Below are 21,924 nucleotides of genomic sequence, written 5' to 3'. Positions count from 1 at the left end.
AGGTTAAGAGTCTGCTTAATTATCAAACAAACATATGGAAGATTTGAGAAGTCTCTGAAAGCAGTGAGACTAAGAATCTCAATGATTACCATTTTATTAGAACAATCTATTCCAAGGACAAACACTTCCTTTGGCCAAAAAAGAAGTTGGCTTCTTTAAATTATCATCATTATAACAAAGCAACGAATGGGATTTAATAGTTAATGATGATCCAAACAATTATACAAATGAGCAGTTTGACTTGGCTAGATACTTTGGCCAAGTGAGCTGCATCAATATATACTTATATAGCATTAAACTATATAAGCACTGGATCTACTGTTTTGTTCAACAGCATGTTTGGGGTTTTGCCTAAAAGCTCGTGTTTTCTATTGCCAATGCTTTGATAATGATATGCTGTATATAATCTTTTATACACTAGTGGATATTAATTTGTTTCATATGATCCAAAGTTACTTAAAATTTTACTAGTAATCTGACTCCCCTGATCTAACTATGCGCCAACTTAAATATGAAAGCATGCATGAAACCATCACATGTGGTCGAGTTGCTTAGAGTCTTGGTGTGAGTATGAGATCCCTCATATCTATGTTCGAATCCCTCCGATGCTAGTTGGAGTTTTAAGTTTAAATCCATTATTCTTGGTGGTAAGGGGAGGAACCGTTTTGACATAAATCTTTAAGACGGATTAGTTTTTGGACCTAAAAAGCCTTTGAAGATACCGACGTTGATTTCATATAAAAAAAAACATGAATAATTTTTGAACATCTTCGGTGTGTGTTGCCTTAATCATTGTCATGATTCCCATTTATAGGAATAGAAAACTTGGTACGTTTTGCAGTTTTGGAAAGTGACAGACGCTTGGCCTCCCACGGCCAACAAACCGGGGCTGCTGGCTGTTTCAGGCCATGGTACACCAGCAAACGTTGGTGATCTTTCCCATCGGAGTTGCCTGACGACGGCTTCTCGTCGATATTGAAGAGTTGCGTGTTAAGGTTGTAGACTGGATATCTGAGGCTGAATATGGGCAGCAATTCATCCGTGATGATGAAGGATTAAAGGCCTATACATGCATCGTACGTATATATGTTAAGGATTCCAGCCTTCAGAACAGAATTTCACTGGCGTACATTCATTTTCTCCAGCCTCAAAATTCCTCTATATTCAATACAATATAACTAATTTACAACGCCATCAGACTTAAACATTCAGATATCACCATAATCTTAGAACTGAAGGATGCAGTGGTTCAACCCTTTTCTGGCTGAACTTTATTGCTCCTCAGGGTTAGCTACTACGCTATTTTGAAAATAGGATTGTAAATTAAAAAAACGTACACAACCCAAATAAATATAATTACAACCACCTGAAGAATAGTAACTCAAACCAACCATATACAGCAGTCAGATTGGCTAGGTTGGTCGAAAGACCTTCTCTAAGGATCTCGTAGGCAGTGTTTCAAAGTTTTTGATTATTCACCAGCAGAGTCAGATTGGTTTCTCTCATACAAGCGATATATCAGAGGAGACTTGGACATTTGAGGTTCCCTTTCCAGAACAGAAATCACATCCTTGACAGATATACTACGAGCTACCCTCATCTGAGGCACCATAACTTGATTTTTCCCAAACTTTCTAACAGTCCCTGTGGGAAAGAACAAATTGCAATTAACAAAGCAGCAAATACTCGAGAAAGAAATCAAATGATTCTTGCATAAGCTTCCTACCAAAAGTAATAAAATTAACTCAACAAGACTTCTCCATGAAAGTGTTGCATGAGATGATTGCAAGTAGAAAAATGACTAATATGAATTGTGAATGTGGGTGTAAGATTGCTAAAAGGAGAATAAACAAAAAAATGAAAAATTACAATTAGGAAGGCAAAAAAATGAATTCCAATAAATTTTTGATCCCACACAAGTGCAACACAATTGGCATCCAGTATGGCTCTTGTAGACCCCAGACAAATAAGATACGACTCTATTGTGAAAAGTTTTAACCAGGCTAAAGATGACCAACTGTATCCCGTCCATCTAAGGTATATATTCATAGCTTAGCTCTCGAGACGTGAGAATCTTTATGCATAAAACATATCAGACCATTTCTACTCAACTCCACGAACATTGGACAAGATGTCTCAATTAAGAACAGTCAAATATCAGAATTTGAGAATTAGTACATATAGCAAATTTTTGCAAAACTGAATCTCACTGAGACGAAACAGAAACAAATAGATGTTATGATGAAAGAGAGTAAGGTGGACAACTTGTCCCCACTAATACGAATAAATAAATAAAATATGCTGTGCCTGTAATCTGAAACTTAAATGGCAAAAGTCCATGGGAAAATATTAAAGCAACTTTAGAAAGCATTTCCTTTTCATGGAATACCAGTACATACACTATGAACTCTACCACGAAAGTCATCACTTCCTCCTGACCCAAAAGTTTTCAAGACTCCTATAACTTAATTACTCCACACTAGCCAGTACAGAAATGATATAAAGAATTTGACCAGCAATCTTAATGACACTTACCAGCTGCAGAAACAGGAGCCGCAGCCCCTCTTTTTTCTCCTTCTGGATTGTCCTTCATAATTCTTCCAGCTGCTGATGTAGGTTTGCGATTTACATCTTTCCCTGGCTGGGAACCAGATGCCACATCACTCCCACCTTCACGTTTTTGGCGAGCTTGCTCAGCCATAAGTTGCCATTTTGACAGCATGTCATCTCCTCCAACAGCAGCGCGGGCTGCAACATTTGCTGCTGTTGTCCGCATTTTGTCATCTTCTTCTTTGTTTACCTGAACAACCAAAAACTCAAAATATTAATTGTTCCCTCCGTTCAAGAATAAAAACATATTGCTAAGTAGTATCCACATACCTTAAATGATTTTGAACGACCATCGTCTTTATCACCATCAACTCCATTGATAGTCTCAGGCTGTAGGCAGTCATATTTAAATGCACATGAACATAAAATATCAGTGTTTATGCAACTGAGCATATGCACATGTTTAGCCACTAGTAATTTACCATGAGTGCATAACTGAATATTTGGACTACAAAAGGACACTCACTTCATTAAGCTTCCGGACTTTTTCTGCCTCAGCCTGCTTCTTTTCCCATTCTTCCTTAGCTTTCTTGTTCTGAATCATAATTTGTTGCTGAACATCCGATGTAATTATTGTGTAGTGTTTTGGCTTCTCAGCATCAACCCGCTAGCATAAGGAGATTCACTCAAAGTCGGAACATATATAATTCAGTATTTTGATACTATTTCTGGGATATTTAAAGCAAACCTGCTTTGACAGTCTTATCAAATTATTTATCAGTCCCCTCATTCTTTCCTCCACACACTGAAATTCAAGTGCGTTACAGTAAGAAGATAGTATGCAACTTTATATTAACAAAATTATATAAATAAAAAAAGTAGCCCCTCACCAGAGACAAGCATCGTTCCACATCATGGCTTATACTTTTCAAACCATTTCTGAACACTGCTAAGGAAAAAGGTAAAAACACCATACATCATCATGTGTCTGATATTTACTTCCATGCCAAAAACAACTTGAACACATGAATGAGAAAGATATAAAATATTATTAACTGATTTCTGCCAATTTTTTCTGCAAGGGATGCTTCTGCAAAATCAACCTTTCTTCTTCTTCTTGCACAACTCTTCGAGATGCTTCTGAAGCTCGAGTGTCGTCTTTGGGCCCAGAAAACAGCTGCTCCTCCTCTTCCTATATCATCAAGAATGTCAAAAGGTTCTGAGCTTTATTACATGGCTAACGTCACTCAATCTGATGATATTACGCATTAGAATGGATTAAAAATGATAAGATACTGTACCCTCAGATTAACTCCACTAACAGCTGTGACGTCATTGAGTTGTTCAATGCTTTGATCTGAAAAACCCCCGGATACTTTTTGCTTCTTACCGCTACAATGTGTAATGAATTTAACAAAAAGTTATATGGAGGACATGATTTTAAATCATCCAGAGACTGGGGTATATAACAAAAAATCTTAAGTTTACCTTGAAGGCGGCGGTGGCGAACCAAGTGCTTCATTAGGCTTCTTTTGGCCAACAGAAGCTTTTTTTGCTGGTATTCTATTAGTAATACCAGAAGGAGAAGTTCCGGAAGGTATCCTAGAGCCTAACTGGTAAAATGAAGAATTAGAGAAGAAAATAGTTATGAGTAGTGTTGAAAAATATTCTTATTAGGACAGAGTATAATCAAACAAATATATTGCAGCGTAAAAAATACAGAAAAAAAAAACTGGAAGAGCATGATACCAGGCCCTCAAGAAAAATTGTATTCTTACAGTTGAAGCCTATCATCATAAAACAAGTTAAATATGATGAGGAACAAATATATTATCACTATTTTTACAAAAATTGCAGCCCAATCCCCAACTCATATCCAAATCATCTCCCAATTCATGACCACATGAAAACATACAACAGGACACAGTTACTAAAGGAATATCTCTTCTTCTTTAATACTTTTTTTATAAATATTCTTACTCTACCACCATTGGGTAGCTGCTATATTACTTAAGTAGATAAATTTTAAAAAGCACACCAATGGAACATACATATTCCACGCTAGTACCTAAAATTGGAAATTTAAGAGAGATGAGAAGATGACTTTACATTAGGATCAGTATGTGTTGTTGTGGTAGAAGAAACAGGATTCAAGACGGGGCCTGTGCTTGTAGATGACGAAGCAACGATGCTCCCAGATGGCCCTGTGCTTGAAGATCTCATTCTTGAAGACTGCTTCTCTAAAGACTCATCCACTGCAATTCCAGGTGACACATTTCCATGTTCAAGTTGCACAGAAGAAGCATAAGGCAAACGCTGAGAATTAGATAGACCGGTCTTGTGCTGCTGCTCAGCACTCTGGTCAATGGATTCCTGTTTTACATAACCCATTGATGATATAGGACCAGAAATCTGCTCTTTATTTGAAGACTGCCAAGGAACTGAATTTTGTTGTAAAGTTGAACTATTTGTGAAGTGAGGAAGAGATCCACCCTGCTGTCTGCTTGGCTCGTTCACAGAATTTTGTCTCTCTGATTTAGGCACACTCATGATGTTTGTTCCCTGGGCTTCCCCTCCACCTGACTGAGCTGAACCCATGCTTTGATGTTGAGGAATTTGCCTCAAATGCGGGTCATGAGGTTGCTGTTTGAGAGGCATTGTATTGACATTTGTCTCTGGATATGGGTGATAATTACTGCCAGTAGATCCATACATGGCAAAGGATGATTGTGGGTAGTGCAACTGCTGCTGCTGCTTGTTATGTACTTGCATAGGAACTGAGGACCGCTCCCTTTCTTGATTGGAAGCTCCTGTGCTCGAAGCAGACATCTGATTTACTTGCATTCCATGAGGATCAGACTGACGTTCTGCTTCCCGCAATTTTTTGGCACTATTTTCAATGGCTGAATGGCTTGAATCAGTCTGCATATGAACTGTGGGAATGTGTGACGGGTTTGTGGAAGGGTTCACACCTCTCTGTTGAATTGCAAATGAACGAGGACCAGTGAACTGAGTAGCACCTGCATTAATAGATGGCATCCTAGGAGATTGCTGTTGCGATGAGGCCTGAGTCATTAAATGTTGTTTGAGAGCAGGCTGCTAATTTTACGATTACAGTTAGCTATGTTATCAATATATATTAATTAATGAAGAGAACAACAATTGTATTTCTTACCTGTGTCTGTACTTTGTATACTGCCATTTTTAGCATCTGGTCCCCAACAACACTTCTAATGTGTCGAACAAAAGCATCTTTGGAGATTTCATTGTTCTAAAATAAGCAGCAGACAGTTCAGAGAAAAGGAAAATTGTCAAAAAGCAAAACTACTATACAATCAAGTTGCAGTAGAACCCACCTTCAGTTTAGTAAAAAGAGTTTGAAGTTGCATGGCTCTGTCTTTATCAAGTTGGGGTAATAAGACAGGTAGTAACAGACCAAATGGTACTTGTTTACTGCGATTCATTGGGGTGCTTGGCTGCTCAGCGGGCATTGCCTGTTGACTACTCATCTTCTGAAGCTTTGCATACTGAGAGTCATTTTCTGGTTTAGGTGTTAAGTTCTGCTCCTGAGTTGAGACTGGATGTTTTCCAGACATCAACATTCCAGTCTGAAGAGGCTTTTGATCTGCTTGCCCTTGCTGAAGATCACCGTGGGGTTGCTTCTGGGGCAAAGAAAAATGATTAAGCTCCTGTGATGCATCATTCTGTTGGGGCATATTCTCAGAAATGGATTGTTGTTGCTTTAACTCCATTTCATATGAATGCAGTTCTCTCTGTTGTGCAATATTTTGGTCATGTTGAATTTGACCAACAGTACTTTCATCCTGGTTAGCAGTATGCAACTGTGATAGCGATTGACTGGAAGTATTATTGCTTCCTTGAGACAAAACAGCTGCATCATATAATGCAAAAAATAAAATTTATAAATATATAAAGCAACGTAACCATCATAGTATTTTAAATGAGGCGTTTTAGTTATGAACATAAGCAAGCATAACACAATTTTCCAATACTAAACATATTTTACTAAGAAAATAACTGAACGGAAAAGAAAGATCAGCCCTGGACAATAAGACTACAAAATCTATAGCTAACAACATGACTCAACCACTGAGCCTTCGAGCGTAGAAAGAGGGAGACTATAGTTTTTTAACCCAACCAAAACCCTTTATAAAAAAAAGAGATTTTAATCAAAACTGAAGCCAACAAGGCAGACAAGAAATGAATTTTCAAAGAGGTCCTCCACCCCACACCATTTTAATCTTTGAAGTTCAATTATTACCTTCCCTTCCAAATCACCCAAAATACAGCCACTGCAATGCCAAGAGCTCTAGCCTTTTTCCCTTTGACAAAGTACAAATTTCGCATAACTGAACAAACTATTCTGCTAGAGATGCCCAGCTCAACCTATCCTCTAAAAATCCCTGTGATAAATTTGATGACAATACACAATGCAAGAAAACGTGATTAGATTTCTCTCCTTAAAGTCTACTCACAAGGAGTTTATTCGGTTTTCACCTTTAACAAGCACTGCCATTAATTTGTATGTGCAGTAGTGGCTGAAAAGACATCCGTGAGAATCCTCAAAACACTCTAGCTTTCATCTTCTAGCATCTAAATTTCGCTCTCCCCTTCACCAAGTTGACTCCATCTATGAATTCCATGATTGAAGGTACCTCTTCTGTCTCCCATAGTTTAGATTCTTTTTTCTTTAACCCAAGTCCCAGCATATAGGATAAGACAGCTCACTAGCTAAATTTGTTTAATGTTGCAACTTAAAATCTGCTAAATCTGAAGAGCATAGGAAAACATTGCTTTAAACAACTGATTGGTAAAATCGGGAATACAGTTAGGGCCAGCTGCTATGTCCTATCAAAGGTTCCAACTTGAACCCCTGTGATTTCAATCATTTTCATGTACCCACAAAGATTCTCTCTCCAACGAAAATTTCATTACCATTATCCTGGAACAAATGTGTTGCTTGTGATGCATTCCCAGTCCCAAATGTCAAAAGACAATTAACTCATATACCTTACACATCTTTCAAGAGTAAACTGAAATGAATAATGTATCCTTCGAGGATAAACAATATAAAAATAAATCCATTCCAACACACCCAAGATGTTATATACCATAAATAAAACAAGATGATGACAAATTCTTAGAAATCAACTTCCATACAAACCACTCCTTCTCTCAGATATCTAACCAAACTCCAAAGTAGATTACTATTAACATAAATATACTTCATGATTCAAGATTCGCTTCAAAAAAAAATTACCAGACTCTGAATCAGACGGCTGCAAAGCAGCCAAATCTCCTTCAATGTCCCTATTCAATGCCGCCTGAAAGGCCTCCACATCCGCCCCCGAATGCATTGTCTCATCCTTCACACAAAAACAAAAACAGTTAGCATCAAATGCACCCCAAAACCTACATTTGTGACCATAACACAGTAACACACAGATAGAACACCTCGTCGTCCTCGAGGAGCTTCTTCATCATCGACGGGTCCATAATGAGGCAATGTATACCCTTTTACTACAACAGACCAAGCCGGTGATCCCACCGCTTAATTTAGGGTTCCTTCCACCTCTATATTGCCCACTCGCCACTCCAAAGCTAATAAATCATGCCCTAAATAATCGAAAGCTGAACTAAATTAGGGTCACCTAGCAGTTTGATTCAATAAAGCAATTAACTATCTTGATGAGTTATTCAGTGTGAATTAGCAGTAAAGATGAAAACTTTAAACAAATTACACTCAGATTACAGAAAAAAATGGAATTAAAAGATAGGGGAGACCTGAATGAGTCGAATTGAAGCAAGTGGGGATGATTCTGAAGCTTAAAGGTTGAAGCTTGATGTATAAATAATGGAGGTATTGAAAGTGGGAACAGAATATGAAGATGGGATCAGTGATTCTAGGGAGGAATGGGGTTATGGGGGATTTTCAGGTTGATTCAACGACGAAAAGGCTTGTGTCGTTTACTGAGGGGAAATAGGATTCCGACGGGGTAAAGGGCGGCCTTCAGGGTGAGGGACGACGAGGAGGTGAAAAAGAAGGGAGTCCAGTTTTGCCCAGAAGGCAGAAACAAAGAAACGAGATGAATTTAAACTCGGACAAACACAAAACAATATAAAATAGTTTTGATTTTCTTTTTTACTAGTCTGCACGAGTGCAAAATCTCCCAAAAATTTTTGAAAAGTTTTATTTTTAGTTTTGTCTCATAATTACAATAATATTATTTATACATTTGGTTCAGTTTTGTGAAAGTTAATAAATTATGGGTTTTTTTTATAATTCAAAACTTTAACCGTTGGAATTCCCTTGTTTTATTGATAGAATATTTTATTTTTATTTTTTATATTTAGTGAAATATATTTTTGTCTAACTAGCCACAATTGATTTTTCGTGTAAAATTTTACAAAATTGGATTGATAGAAGAAGAACAAACTAGAACTAAAATAATGTTGTCCAGTTAAGCTAATATTTGGTCTTCAATTATGCAGATCGAACACATACAAGAAAGTTATATGGTTATAACCTACGCTAAAAAATTATCACGTGCTCTGCTACAGCGCGTTTGGATGAAAAAATTATAAAATATAAAGAGTTTATAAATGATAGCATCTTAGAATCCATCAATATAAAATCCGTTAATTGTGAATTCTACTATTTGGTTATATTTATGTGGAATTTGAACTTTGTGATAGATTAAGAAAGTTTGAAATAAATTAAAGAGATAAAATATTAAAAAATACTTTTTTTTTGGAAAGATAATTGAACAGTACAAATGAATTTACAAATGACACATATTTTGTGGGGAATTCAAACAATGAATTCCTTCCTTTAATTTTCCACCGAAATTTAGAATTTCCAATTTATAGTTGTCAAACAAGAGATGTAATACTTGAGATTTCTAATATCGATTACCGGCACATTAGGAATAATTAATCGATATTTATGTTAAGTGTCGAAAACGTAGTTTAATATGTCGTTATTAGACTACATGTCGCCAAGAGCACGAAAGTGTTCCTATAATATTTTTTTGACGCTCATTTTGTTTTTACAAATTTCTAAAGTTGTATTTTGTTTTAAAATATTTTTCTATTGGGTTTTAAAATTGTTGGACCTCTTATTTCTGAGCCCAGTTTTCTTTTTGACCCCGGGCCCAAGGTCCGAGCCCAACTCTCTCTCTCTCTCCCTTTTTCTTTTCTTCCTCGCGTCTTCTTCTTCTCCCTCATTTCTCTTCCTTCTTTTTCTCATGTTTCTTCTTCCTCCACCAAACCACCGCAAAAAAAAAAAAAAAACTTCACCTTAATTGACCGTCATTGTTCAGGCGAGACTGGGGCATGCACCGCCACCATCTTGACCGCCTCTTCTTACCCTTCACAACCATGTACCTCGATCATCTTTTCACCATCGTATTCGGTGAAATCGAATCAGAGGCAGTGAGATGCCTTTGGATTTTCCGGCGAGGCTTCAACGTTCTGGCGAGCTTTCCAGCTTCCTTCTTGGTGAGTCAAGTCTTTATCTTGTAAACCCAATCCATTCTACCTTTGGTTTCATTGATTTGAAGCTAATTTAGTCTCTTCATTTTCTGGGTTTCATCACCGTCGTACCTCCACCATCGTTTTCTTCCTTCTCGGCAAGTTGAGAGCTGCGACGACCAACCCGTCTACTCTTGGTAAGTCCATACTTCAAAATCTTCAATCTTGTTCTTCAATTCCGAGTTCAAATCCAACTCGATTATAATTTGACATTCTTTTTCTTTTCCGCCGAGAAATCTCGACGTTTCTTTTCATTGTGTGGCGTTTAGCGACTTTGGTGAAATCAAAAGGGAGACTTTAGAGTAGCAAAAGCCATCCTAGGGGCAGCAGCAGCTTGGTTGGAAGTCTAGAAGTCCGACACTGCACTTCTCTCTTTTCTGGGCAATTTGATGGGTAGAAACTCATCTTTATTGCATTGTAATCTTGTTTTCGACTTGCTTTGTTGTTGTGGAGGCTTTGATGTTGTTGAATGTCGATTTAGGAGTGTTAGAATAGGATTTTTGGAGGCCGGAGTAGTGATCGGAGACAATGGGGTGAATTCCCTTGTTTTTACCATTTTACTTGTACTTTTTATAGTTTTACTGTAATGTGAAATTACCAAAATGCCCCTGATTGAAAAGTTACCATTTTACTATTTAACTTTTACTGGTTTATGGTTTTATCCTAAGTTACATTTTTACCATTTACTCAATGATTTTAACGGTTTTACTTTTACCTACGATAACTTAGTGAAAACCCAATTTTAACTCAAAAGGCGACGAATGAAGGTACTCTTTAGTTACGACTAATGTTAGTTTCGATTCTCGCCCGGTTCAAGAATCGAGAACTATTTAACTTAGAAATGTGTCAGTATAATAAATAAGTCGTCGATATGATTCTGAGTAACTTTTATATCCATAACGTATGCTTAGTATCAATCAACTATTGAAGTTGGATTATTTTCAGATTTTCCGATAATTGGTCAACATGGTCAAACCAGGAAAGACTTGGTCAACAGGAAGTCAATGGTTGACTTTCCTTGTCAAACTAGAAAAAGGGATCGAGTCAACTTATCTATGATATTCATGTTGAAATTGACTCTTTATATAATTCATAAATTCAGAGTTGATACTACGAGATCGGGTAGTGAAGCAGCAACTACTTCTATTGATTTGGATAACGGTTAGGATTCTGCACGTCATTCCAGGTAGGGGAGCTAACCCTCCTATGCAAGGTTCGAAAAAGCGTTAGGCGGTATGTAGGCGGACATCCACCTCCTAGCGCCTAGACGGCTAGGCGGCCTCCTAGGCGGCGCATAGGCGGTTTCGAATTATTAAATATTTTTATATTTTTATACATGTATTTATATTATTTTTTATGATTAAAAATATATAATGATTCTCAATATTAATTTTGAAAATAGTCTAAATTCACAATAACTTAAATGGAAAGTTCATACAAAAATATTAGAACAAAATACAAATTATAAAGACAAATGCATACCTAAATCTCAAGTTCATATCTCCTTCCTCATCTTATGTGTTCTCATCCGAAATAAAATCTTCATCATGAAGTTCTCTTATTTCCACACTCCTAGCCTAGGCCTGGTAGGCGCATTATCCACTCTTAAAGTCTCTCCCTCCACACTAGTAATATCTGACTCTTTTTCTTCTTCTTCATCACCACCATCAACAATCCACCATTGAGCCTTACTAGCTTCCTCACCAAGTAATACATCTACTCCTAACTCTTGTATTCTTCTCTTTTTGTTGATTATCTTAGCATTAAATTGAACATAGACAAAATTTGTTCAATCTTGAAGGATCTAGTCTATTTCTCTTTTAGGACTTTTTTTAGTCAACTTTATTGTTGATCGCCTAGGCCCGCCTAGAACCACCTAGGACTGCTTAGGCGGCCACCTAATTCGCATAACGCCGAGGAAAAAATCATGGCGGTAACTGACCTCCTAGCGCCTAGGCGCCGCGTAGGCCATTTTTTAGAACACTGCTCCTATGTTGAATTTGCCTTACCCTACCATTGGAGCTCCACAAACTATTTTAACATGATTGTATCCCAAACTTGCATTAGTTTAATTAAATGGTTTTACTCTGAGTACTCAAAACTACCCTCAAGTTTTATAAAACTTATCCTTACCCAATTTTCAAACCTCATGGGTGGGCTGGCCCCTACTGGGTAAGCGAGGACAACGCTCACCCCTACTTTAGTTCCTTTATAGGTTTGATTGTGATTTCTGGAGCTAGGAGCATCATTTGAGAGTCAGCGTTCGTGTTCACCCTTATGCATCTCATTCTCATGTTATGTACCAATGTTTTCGAGTACAGTTTCTCTGAGGTCTCCTCTTAGTATTTTGCCACTTTTTATTTAATTTTTGGGTTGTCAAATATGTTTAGTATTGGGCCGGTGGCCCTAAGTCACTAACACTACCTTATGAGTTCCTTGTTGTATAAATTTATTTATTTTTGTGGAAATATAAAGTATTATAATTTATTTTTGTGAACGTGTTTGTCTTGTCAAAAAAATTTATTCACTTGTTCACGTTAGTGAGTGTCTAAGCGAAACTCAATCGCTTTGTTCGCTTGCGAATTTCTATTTTAATCTTATTATACTGGCCATGTTCTAATCCGGGATGTGACAAGGAAATTGTCTTTTAGAATTATAAAATCCTCATTTTTAATTAAATTCTCTCTTCCTTTCCCTCATCCAAACACACCACTAAGGTTTCCCTCTGTAAAGTTATTTGGCCACACATCTCTCCTTCTCTCGGTGGATTCTTTCATTGGGTTGGAGGGATCTTTTTGCTATAGGGAAAGTTTGATATTTACGTACATTGGTTGTAAAGTAAAACACTAGTATATTGGGGGATTATTTATAAATTAGAAATAATTTGACAAATAGAGAACACTATGAAAATATAAATAAGAAATGATGCTTCCTTAAAGCAAGCAAGGGGACCTTGTTTTAGAACACCTCAGCAAGGCTCATGATCACGGTTTTCATGTAGAATGGACTTTCTTTCTATAGTATAGTATGGAATTGGGGGCTGCTACAACCCTTTTAGTCATGGGGTGAGCACCATATATTAGCAATTGAGTGTCCGCTCTTGAGTAAGGAACATATACTAGAACCTCGTTAAATTAATATCGGATTAATTAATAATCTCGTTAAAATAATACTTTTTGCTAGTCCAGACTCGAGAGCCTTGAGGTTGAGGAGGGCCACCGCCTAAGCCTGGCCCTCCTCAGCCTGTATCTCTACCATTCTCAGATCCATGTAAAGCAAATCACAACATTATTACAATGAATCAATAGAGATAGTAATAGATAGAGTGAGAGGAAGAGAGAGAGAGAGAGAGAGAGAGAGAATACCTTGGGGAGCGTCTTTGGTGTGGTAAAGGAACTTGTCGATGTCCATGTCGTCGACCATGTTGGTGTTGTTGAGGAGGTCGATGTTGATCTTTGACTTGGGGATATGCTCGTCGAGGTAGAGTCAAGAAACTCCATTGGAGGCAACCCATGTGCCGCTTGTCCAACTAGTTGGGTGCGATGCTCCGGGTTAGGCCGTGCTTAGCCATCTCTGATGAGTGAAGTTTTCTCTGAATTTTGCGATAACCGCAAGCCGCCCCAACTCCAAGATATAAGAGCAAGTTCACCCGTTGAGTCCTCATAGGTAAAGACTTGGGTAACAAATGTGACATCGGTGACTCTGGGTCACTAAAACTAGGCAACAGTTTCCACCTGTTGAATTTGTTTTTGGGTCACCGGCCACATGGAAATGACTGTTTATTTCATTTCAATTTTTTTAACTGTGAATAATGACTATGATTTAAAAAGTTTAAATAATGACTATAATCGACATAATAAAATTAAATTTTTTATGAACAAAATACTTATTACCCCTTAAACTTTACCCATAACATTTGATCGAAGGTTACATGTTACAAAAATGCAATTAATTGAAATTTGCAGAGAAAAACACTCAACATATTGAAAGACCACAACCTAGATATCTCGGTTGCCCTGAACTTCCCATAAATGCTCGTACAGACATCTAATTACTTTGTATCGCTCCATAAAATCGTGGAATTTGTGACCGTCTCTACCAACTGGTTCAAATTCTTCTCTGATTGGTCTTTCCCAAACTTCGGCTATCTTAAGCCTCCTAATGTTTTCCTCTTCTTTGTCGAACTCTAAGTTGTCTTCACCGTACTATCTTTGTGGCGTTAGTCCTCAGCTATCATGTTGTGTAAAATAACACAAGTCAACATGATGTAAAGGACATCCTCAAAGTGACTGCTACTTGGTTCTTGGTTTCGGCTTCTTAAGTATCTCTTCAGCTACCTTCACATATCTAATGCTCCCAAATGTACAAATCGAAATAGATTATATACTTTAAGTCTTAACTCTAAGGAAATGTCTGATGTCTCCCTTCGACAATAATATTGAATGACATGCTACGAAAAGTCTCAATACGTACGCTTGCTTCTACTCCCTTCGATCTAGGGGAATTCCCATTTGGTTTAAGACTCGAATAGAATTTGAGATGACAATGGTGTCAAATATAATTGCATGCTTACTGAATTCCTACTATACAAATTCCTGTTATATACATGCAACATCTTTCCGATCCTGTAGTCGTCACCCTTTCTGAAACTGACATAATCAAGCTTCCATTATCATACACCCATGTGGCCATGTAAAAACGCGACCAAGCAAATCTCCACTATCTACTACTATAATTGAAAGCGTAGTTTTAGTGTCAACAGTTTCACTATAAAATTGAACTCCTTATATTACCCATGTGAAAATGTGATCTCTCAAAATAAAAAAAATTAATGAGAGTTAAAACTGTAAAAGACAAATAAAATATTAATCTCTTACCCACAAATACCTTTTGTATCAAACACAATTACACAAAAGGATTACACTTTAACAAAAAGATTACAAAATAACGTGTTTCTTCTATTAACAAATAACTGGTGTGATGCACAAATTCGATTTACAAATAATACGGGCATCGCATAAAGACAAGGCTAGTTCCTAATAATCCTAATCTTCCTAGCTAGCCATATATATTAAAGCAAGTAATTAACTATATATATTGGTAATTAACCCCGGCGAACATGCACAGGTATCAGGCAGCAAATCATGAATCCTGAAATCGTAGAAACCCAGAGAATTATATCCCATTTCTTTTATCATATACCAAATGACTTTGGTAGCTACATGCTCCAATATTGAACGTACTGTTTGGTTTGAATTAATTCTGCTACTTTCTTGGCTTTCTCATACGTACGTACTGTTTTTTAGAAGATACGTACGTACTGTTATGTTGTACGTTCATATTCCATCAGTTCAGTCTCAGGATCTTGATCGAAACAGCCCACGGGATTTGAAGATCTTCAAGGACTGGCAGGGCGGTCGATCGATTGCATGCTTGATCTTCAAGACTTCAAGAATATCATTGGAGAACCCTCTGCGGCTATCAAGAAGACAAGAAGCTAGACTGCCTCTGCGGATTGAAAATTAGTCTGCTACTACCAAAAGTAGCTAGTGTCTGATACATAAACCTTAGGGGAACCTCAGTAGGAACAAAATGTATCTCAATCATAATGCTGTAATAATTTTGATTATTATGAATATTATCATTGTTATTTGGGACTACTTGTGTACTGTATTTTCTTTTCATGTGCAAGCATGCATGTAATAAAGTACTGCCTGCAGGGTCAGCACTGTGTTCATTTTGATGTTAGCTGCTGAGGAAATAATTAATCTGGATAACAATAATTAATCTTTCTAATAAATTAAATTCAAGGCTGGACAAAGGAAAAATCCATGTTATGTATTCCTTCTTCCCCTTCAGATCGATGATGATCTTCTCTTCGTAAAACATTAATACTGCTCCGACCATGTGAAGAGCCTCCCTCCATCTCAGATAAATCGGTATCAGATTGGTAAGAAACAGCCGATGTCGGGGAGTTAAGGACACTTTCAAGATCCGATTGATTAGACCTGTGCTTCTGATTGTGGAGGAGGTGCATTGGTGACGAACCCCGGCTTGGTGTATTTTCCGGGCTCATAAATGAATTAACAGAAGTATCGCCTCCTTTGTTCCGTAACTTCTTACGATTTTTTGCGGCTTTCTGCCAATTCTTGAGAGCTTTTGCTGTTTGCTCCTCGAAAATTGCTGTCTTCATGTGAGATCCCATCTGTAAATTTCATATATATGCATGTTTAAGTAAGGAAAAGTCCCATTCATCAAGGCTATTGATGGATTAAAAGTGAATGTACTCACTTGTGTGATCAAAGCATAAAGAGGGAAGGTAATGTAACTGCATAGGAATTGTAGGGCAACTCCAAGGCACACCCTGGTGATTAGAAGAGGCAAGTTTTCGTGGAAGCATGAACTGAAGCCAAATTCAGACTGCATATATATGTTGTATACATATATATATATATCAAGTTGGTAACAATTCAAGGGAATTGTGAATAATTAAAAATATGTATATATGAATGTTCATGAAAATTACTTACAGATGTCCACAAGAAGTACGCCATTTGGAATGCGTTCTGCACAGCAGGTTTTAAATAGAACATTTATTAGAATTTAGAAACTATGATGGACTCGTTCTGCAGATACTTAGAAGATAGAAACTATATATGTACGTATTTGTGTGAATATTCATCTACGCGATCACTAAACTTACTACCCTAGCTAGCTAGCTAGGTTAATAATTAATTACCTGAAATAGTGTGAAATGTATCAAGTAGAGAATCCACTCGGGTCGATTAAACCAAAAGTACTTATTGTTTGGCTCTACTACTGGAGCCCCTTTAACAACTGTATTTCGATCGTGCATTTCTTGAGCCAACTCCATTATGATAAGTTCGAACTTTGTACCCACCATCAAAAGAATCTGCAATCCAGAATAGTGTTGTCAATTACATATACACACATTCATGCAATCATGCATGCATATATATATGCAAATGCAAGCTTGTGCCACAAGTAAATGAAATCCAACTATATGTGATGGTCATTTCTTTCATTCTCTACTTACAATGAGCGGCGCCAATGATAGCCAAGTGAGCGTGTACCAATCTGTGTAAACCAGAGTAGAAATATTTGATCAGTACGTAGCATAAATACAGAGAGAGAGAGAGAGAGAGAGAGATAATTTATCACGTACTGTAGACGTTTAGAAGCAAAAAGACGACCGCGAAAATCCATAGTGGTACACTGCGAAATCAAGTCACAAAGGTTCGGATGATTACCCAATGAGTAAGCAACGTAAGGAATTCAAAATCATTAAATAAAAAATAATTCGAAAAATAGAGAGAGAGAGAGAGAGAGAGAGAGAGAGAGAGAGAGAGAGACGTAATATACCTTATACCCACGACCACCTTAAAGTCATCTTCCATAGATCTCTTGATGTACTTATGGAAGTCAAATTTGCTATTTGGAGCAAGATGTGCCTGTAATGGTCACACATGCATGGATTTTTTTTTAAGTTTACTTGCGTTAATAAAGTAATATGAGCTAGCTTCACAGACTCGTATATAATTAAGGTCCCCATATACTATGCATGAATTTTGGTGCTGAATTGTCATTTGTCTTAACTCTTACAAGTAATTTACATTGATTGAAGCATGATAACTTACATTTATAAATCCATGGCGCATGGTCAGATAGTCCACCTTTGTCACCGAACCGAAAAATTGCCTGAAGAATGCCACCTACAATAAAAATGTACAAATTCAAGATCGATAGCTTAGTACATAATGATAAATGCCAGGAGCTCCTGGCAATGCTATATTCAAGTTTTCTTGGTAAATCATCTTGTAAGTTGTAACCCTTGTATGTAGTCCTTTGTTTACACCTATAGCCGCGAAACTACGCACTATAAGATTATCGGACACACTGCATGACTGTGGGATATCGATAACGATTTATTATGTTAATTATGAGTTTATGACTAATTTTAGACTGCCTCAATGTTATATAATGTACTTGATGAAAGCAAGAAACGAAGATGCATTGTACATTTACTATATATATATATACATTACAAATTGAATCAGTTAACTTACGATCCATCTAATTCCAGGTGTTGTAGAAAAGCCCGAGTGTCGCCTCACAAACGATGTTTGACGAGTAAATCTAAACCTTGCAGGATCTGCAGCATATATAAAATATTATCTGATCGATAAGTTTAGCCAAGTTACAATCACAATGTTCACTACAAATTATACAGACAAATACAGGAAAGAATACCATTTGTAAATTGGTATTCTAAGGACGTTGTCTCAGATTCCCAGGCCTTCCATTTCTTCATCTAGTCAAGTCGATCCACAAGAGCACAAAACCAAATCAATAAATAAATCGGTTCTGTCCTTTCTTTTTCATCTTCATTATTTCATTACATTAAGGCTGGTTCTCATATCGTTTTCTCTTGCCATAAGGGTACGTACGTAGTATACTAAACGCGACATAAAGTACAAGTAAAAAGGACAAAGAAAGAAAAGAAAAACAAATTAGATATCTTTGGATCCAAATTTAGGCAGGTCATCGGTTATTACAAACAATATGTTGCATCAGCAGTTACCAATCAAACTTCAAAATCATGCTATAATAGTATCATAGTTAGTATCATATACTGATATACATCGTATGTAACAATGTAAAATCAAACTTTAGATAATAATTATTTGGCTGATGCAATGAACTGAGGTACCGGTTCAGCTCTTGAATTTTAGGCAAACATATATGTGATCATTAATCTGCTGTAAAACAACGTTAAAAGGTATCATTTAATTAGACGCATGAAAACGAATTAGGTAACTTACTTTAGCCTTGGCAAGTGCCATAGTGAGGACACTGTAGAGAACATGAAAAACAGCAAGCACGAAGATGAATATATGTAACTGGTGCATTCCAGATATTGATATCAACGGCACTTTACCCTGTAATTAACAGTTTACTCATTCATCATGTCAGTTCATAGCATCTAATTAACGTCAGTTTATGTAAATTTACATTAATTTGGCTAATTATTAGTGACATATAGTAGATACTTACGTATGAACAAGAACCGGAATCTCCACTGGGAGCTAAGACTCGACGCCATATCATGTTTTCGGCATACGAAAGTAACTTCCGTCGGTCACCGTCTTTCTCGCCTCCTCCTTTATCTTCATCATCGCCGCTCTTCTCCCCGTCATCATAATAGTTATGGCCCTTTGAGTTGCATGGAAGCATCGTGTCTGCAATACTTGCAGGGACGCATATCTTTGGAAGATATCGAGTTCCCACAGTGAGTAGTAAAGATATGAACCCCAACAGCATTAGCTCTGAAAACATCCAAAGAATACATGGATATGAATCATATGATATTAAAGTTGCCCTAAGTTTTGTAGTTCATGCATGAACTGAACGAACTTTGCAAAGAAGGACGGTTCTTATTGATTGATCTTTACAGAAAGGTAATTGCGAATGGGGATTTGTATAGAGATACAGGTATATGGAAACTGTATATGGTAATATGTAGAAAGGTAAGACGACTAACCTGCTTTGATTTTCTCCAAAGCTTCAATCATGGCTTTTTTATGGCGTTTCTTGAACCACTGTAATCACGAGTGTTGAAGCATACCATATTAGCTAGATTGACACTATAAATAGTAAAAGACTTGCTGTTCTGCATCATTTCAACAGATAAAACTATAGGACAACAAGAATTTTGACACACCTACACTAGTTTCCTTAAGAGTTTCGACGTATATATGTACCTTTTCCAGAGCATGAATTCCATGTTCCATGATTAGAGACATGAGTATGAAAACTGCACAGACGGCCGCCACAGTCCATGTCGGCGTCTCTTTTAGAGTCCTCTCTCCCGGACCAGCAGGAGGAGCCATGGCTTTACTTAATTTTCTTTCTTAGGAGAATTAACAGTCTTTGGGTGCTGAGGAAGCTACATGCACATATATATAATGCTTTTCTATCTCGAGCAAACGAAACCCTAGTGGTCACATTTTGCGCGTTTTAAGTCGAATAAATAATAATGAATCATATCACACCCTATAAAACTTCTTAATTGTCATATGCAGGATGTAGTTTTGCGCCTTGTCTGGAATGGTTAGGTAATCTGTTGTGCGGTTGTGGAAGAAGCCCTTCTTTTCCATCATCATTCATCGAGTGAATTAATTTAAAACATGTTTAAACATTAGGCCGGCTATTGGGCCAATTTAGAGACATCACAAATACTATACATGCTGTATAACTGATGCAATACACAAGATTAAATAGATTTTTTTTTGTCAGGAAGAGGTCGAGAGACCTCAGTAGATCAACGTAGCTCCAACTCCTAAAGAATAATAAACCAGATAGTACTCGATCGACATAAGTAGTTCCTCAAATTTGGTATACATATAGCCAATGGTACGAGACATAAGCTAGCTAAAATGTAATGACGTATTGACGTCAATATTTGGTGTTTGGAATAGAGTTCTTGGAACAACTTGGAATCTCGATCGTCATAAGGCGAGGCGTAGATAACTAAGGAGTATGATTATCTATATAACGTTATAATTCGTAGAACATACGCACCGATCGCGAAGTGATCGATCGATGAGTACGTTGATTTCTTGAGCCACTCCAATATATGTTTTATGTTTTGTTTGTTTGCGACCGCCTGCTTACTTATAAAGTCATTTGTTGACCCAAACTTTGTATACTTTCTGAGTTTCTGGCTAATTGCCTAGGATATCATGATCAACAAGGTAGGTAGCTAATGATCTGTAAATTGGATAATTTGACCAAATTTTGCAGTTGGAAGTTGCAACTATTTGGCGTTGGCCGAGTCCATTGCCGCAGGACTTCATCAAATGGGTTATTAGCTCTATGCAGAAATTGTTCACATCATAATATAAGACATGAACTCCTTCCATATGCATACATACATAAAAATACTTCAAAAACGAAAATAAGAAACATATGCATATATTAATGGAACTCATGCAAGGAAGAGAAAGTTAAATTGCTTGAGTTGGTGGGTCTTTGTTGTAGTGGTGCCTTAGTTTTCGCTCTAGTTCGACGGTAGGAACGTTCAAAGCTAGATCAATTTGGTATCCACGCAAAATGGATCCTTGTACGCAGTTAGAGGATCTGAGTAGCACGTACGTACGTGCGCATGCATGGCAGCATGGGTGTGCATTGTTGTTGGTGTTGATATATACAAGTATAGTTAGGTGATCAGTACATGACTCCGGCGAAGGGTACGGTGGTGTTGGTGGTACTACGTGTGGAACACGGGAATCTCTGCTATATTAAGGTAAATTTGATCACCTAGTGGCATATCACGTAAATTAATTTTGATCCTAATTTCCCACTACCCACTATTTAAATCCCATTTCAATAATTTTCTCTTAATTTTATTTAGAGTAGTGCTAGAGATACAAAATAATTATACCAAAATGGGATACCTAATGATGTGGTGGGTGCCAACTCATCAACCAATTGTTAACATAGATTTTCAAATTAAAATCAATTAAAATAAAACCTCTACAGTAATTTGGAATGAGAACATTCCTAATCTTTTGAAGTGTACCGCCGCCGTTCTCAGTGAGAGGAGATGATCATCTACATACCTCTAGTTTATGGTCTAGAAAAGTTATTTAGATTGGCAACATAAAGGCTATCAAGATTACTATATATCATGATTGTGAAGGAGAAAACCCCAAATTGAAATACATTAAATCAGAATGTACCGGTCTAGAAATTTACCATAAATTTTTTATTACAACTATGAAATCTTAATTAACAAGG

At 37.0% G+C, this 21,924-nt stretch overlaps 2 protein-coding genes across 8 annotated transcripts; both read right to left on the bottom strand.

Annotated features, from left to right (window-relative positions):
- Positions 1–1,454: 1,454 nt before the first annotated feature.
- LOC126795316 (transcription initiation factor TFIID subunit 4b) lies at positions 1,455–8,624 on the bottom strand. 6 transcript variants are annotated; one of them, XM_050522154.1, is made up of 15 exons: positions 8,356–8,624; positions 8,026–8,187; positions 7,832–7,937; positions 5,907–6,442; positions 5,726–5,821; positions 4,660–5,649; positions 4,039–4,163; positions 3,852–3,942; positions 3,607–3,742; positions 3,441–3,499; positions 3,299–3,355; positions 3,077–3,217; positions 2,881–2,940; positions 2,536–2,800; positions 1,455–1,644 (listed from the first exon to the last, which is right to left on the bottom strand). In XM_050522154.1, exons 2-15 carry the CDS (start codon positions 8,065–8,067, stop codon positions 1,472–1,474), a joined length of 2,877 nt encoding a protein of 958 aa, XP_050378111.1. In that variant the 5' UTR covers positions 8,068–8,187; positions 8,356–8,624; the 3' UTR covers positions 1,455–1,471. The 6 variants fall into 6 exon arrangements, with proteins under 6 accessions (XP_050378111.1, XP_050378112.1, XP_050378113.1 ...); XM_050522155.1 differs by having other exon boundaries at positions 3,441–3,496; XM_050522156.1 differs by having other exon boundaries at positions 4,660–5,646.
- A 7,252-nt stretch (positions 8,625–15,876) lies between these two features.
- LOC126795320 (MLO protein homolog 1-like) lies at positions 15,877–20,019 on the bottom strand. Of its 2 annotated transcripts, XM_050522164.1 has the most exons (14): positions 19,887–20,019; positions 19,667–19,724; positions 19,180–19,451; positions 18,948–19,064; positions 18,376–18,436; positions 18,192–18,277; positions 17,763–17,837; positions 17,488–17,576; positions 17,291–17,340; positions 17,162–17,202; positions 16,844–17,017; positions 16,635–16,670; positions 16,396–16,524; positions 15,877–16,309 (listed from the first exon to the last, which is right to left on the bottom strand). In XM_050522164.1, the coding sequence occupies exons 1-14, from the start codon at positions 20,013–20,015 to the stop codon at positions 15,911–15,913; spliced, it is 1,716 nt and encodes a 571-aa protein (XP_050378121.1). In that variant the 5' UTR covers positions 20,016–20,019; the 3' UTR covers positions 15,877–15,910. The 2 variants fall into 2 exon arrangements, with proteins under 2 accessions (XP_050378121.1, XP_050378122.1); XM_050522165.1 differs by lacking the exon at positions 18,948–19,064.
- Between the last annotated feature and the right edge of the window lie 1,905 nt (positions 20,020–21,924).

This window comes from Argentina anserina, chromosome 5 (assembly GCF_933775445.1).
Source record: "Argentina anserina chromosome 5, drPotAnse1.1, whole genome shotgun sequence".
Taxonomy (NCBI): domain Eukaryota; kingdom Viridiplantae; phylum Streptophyta; class Magnoliopsida; order Rosales; family Rosaceae; genus Argentina; species Argentina anserina.
The sequence above is the reverse complement of the archived record's forward strand: the minus strand, read 5'-3'. Positions and strand labels throughout refer to the sequence as shown.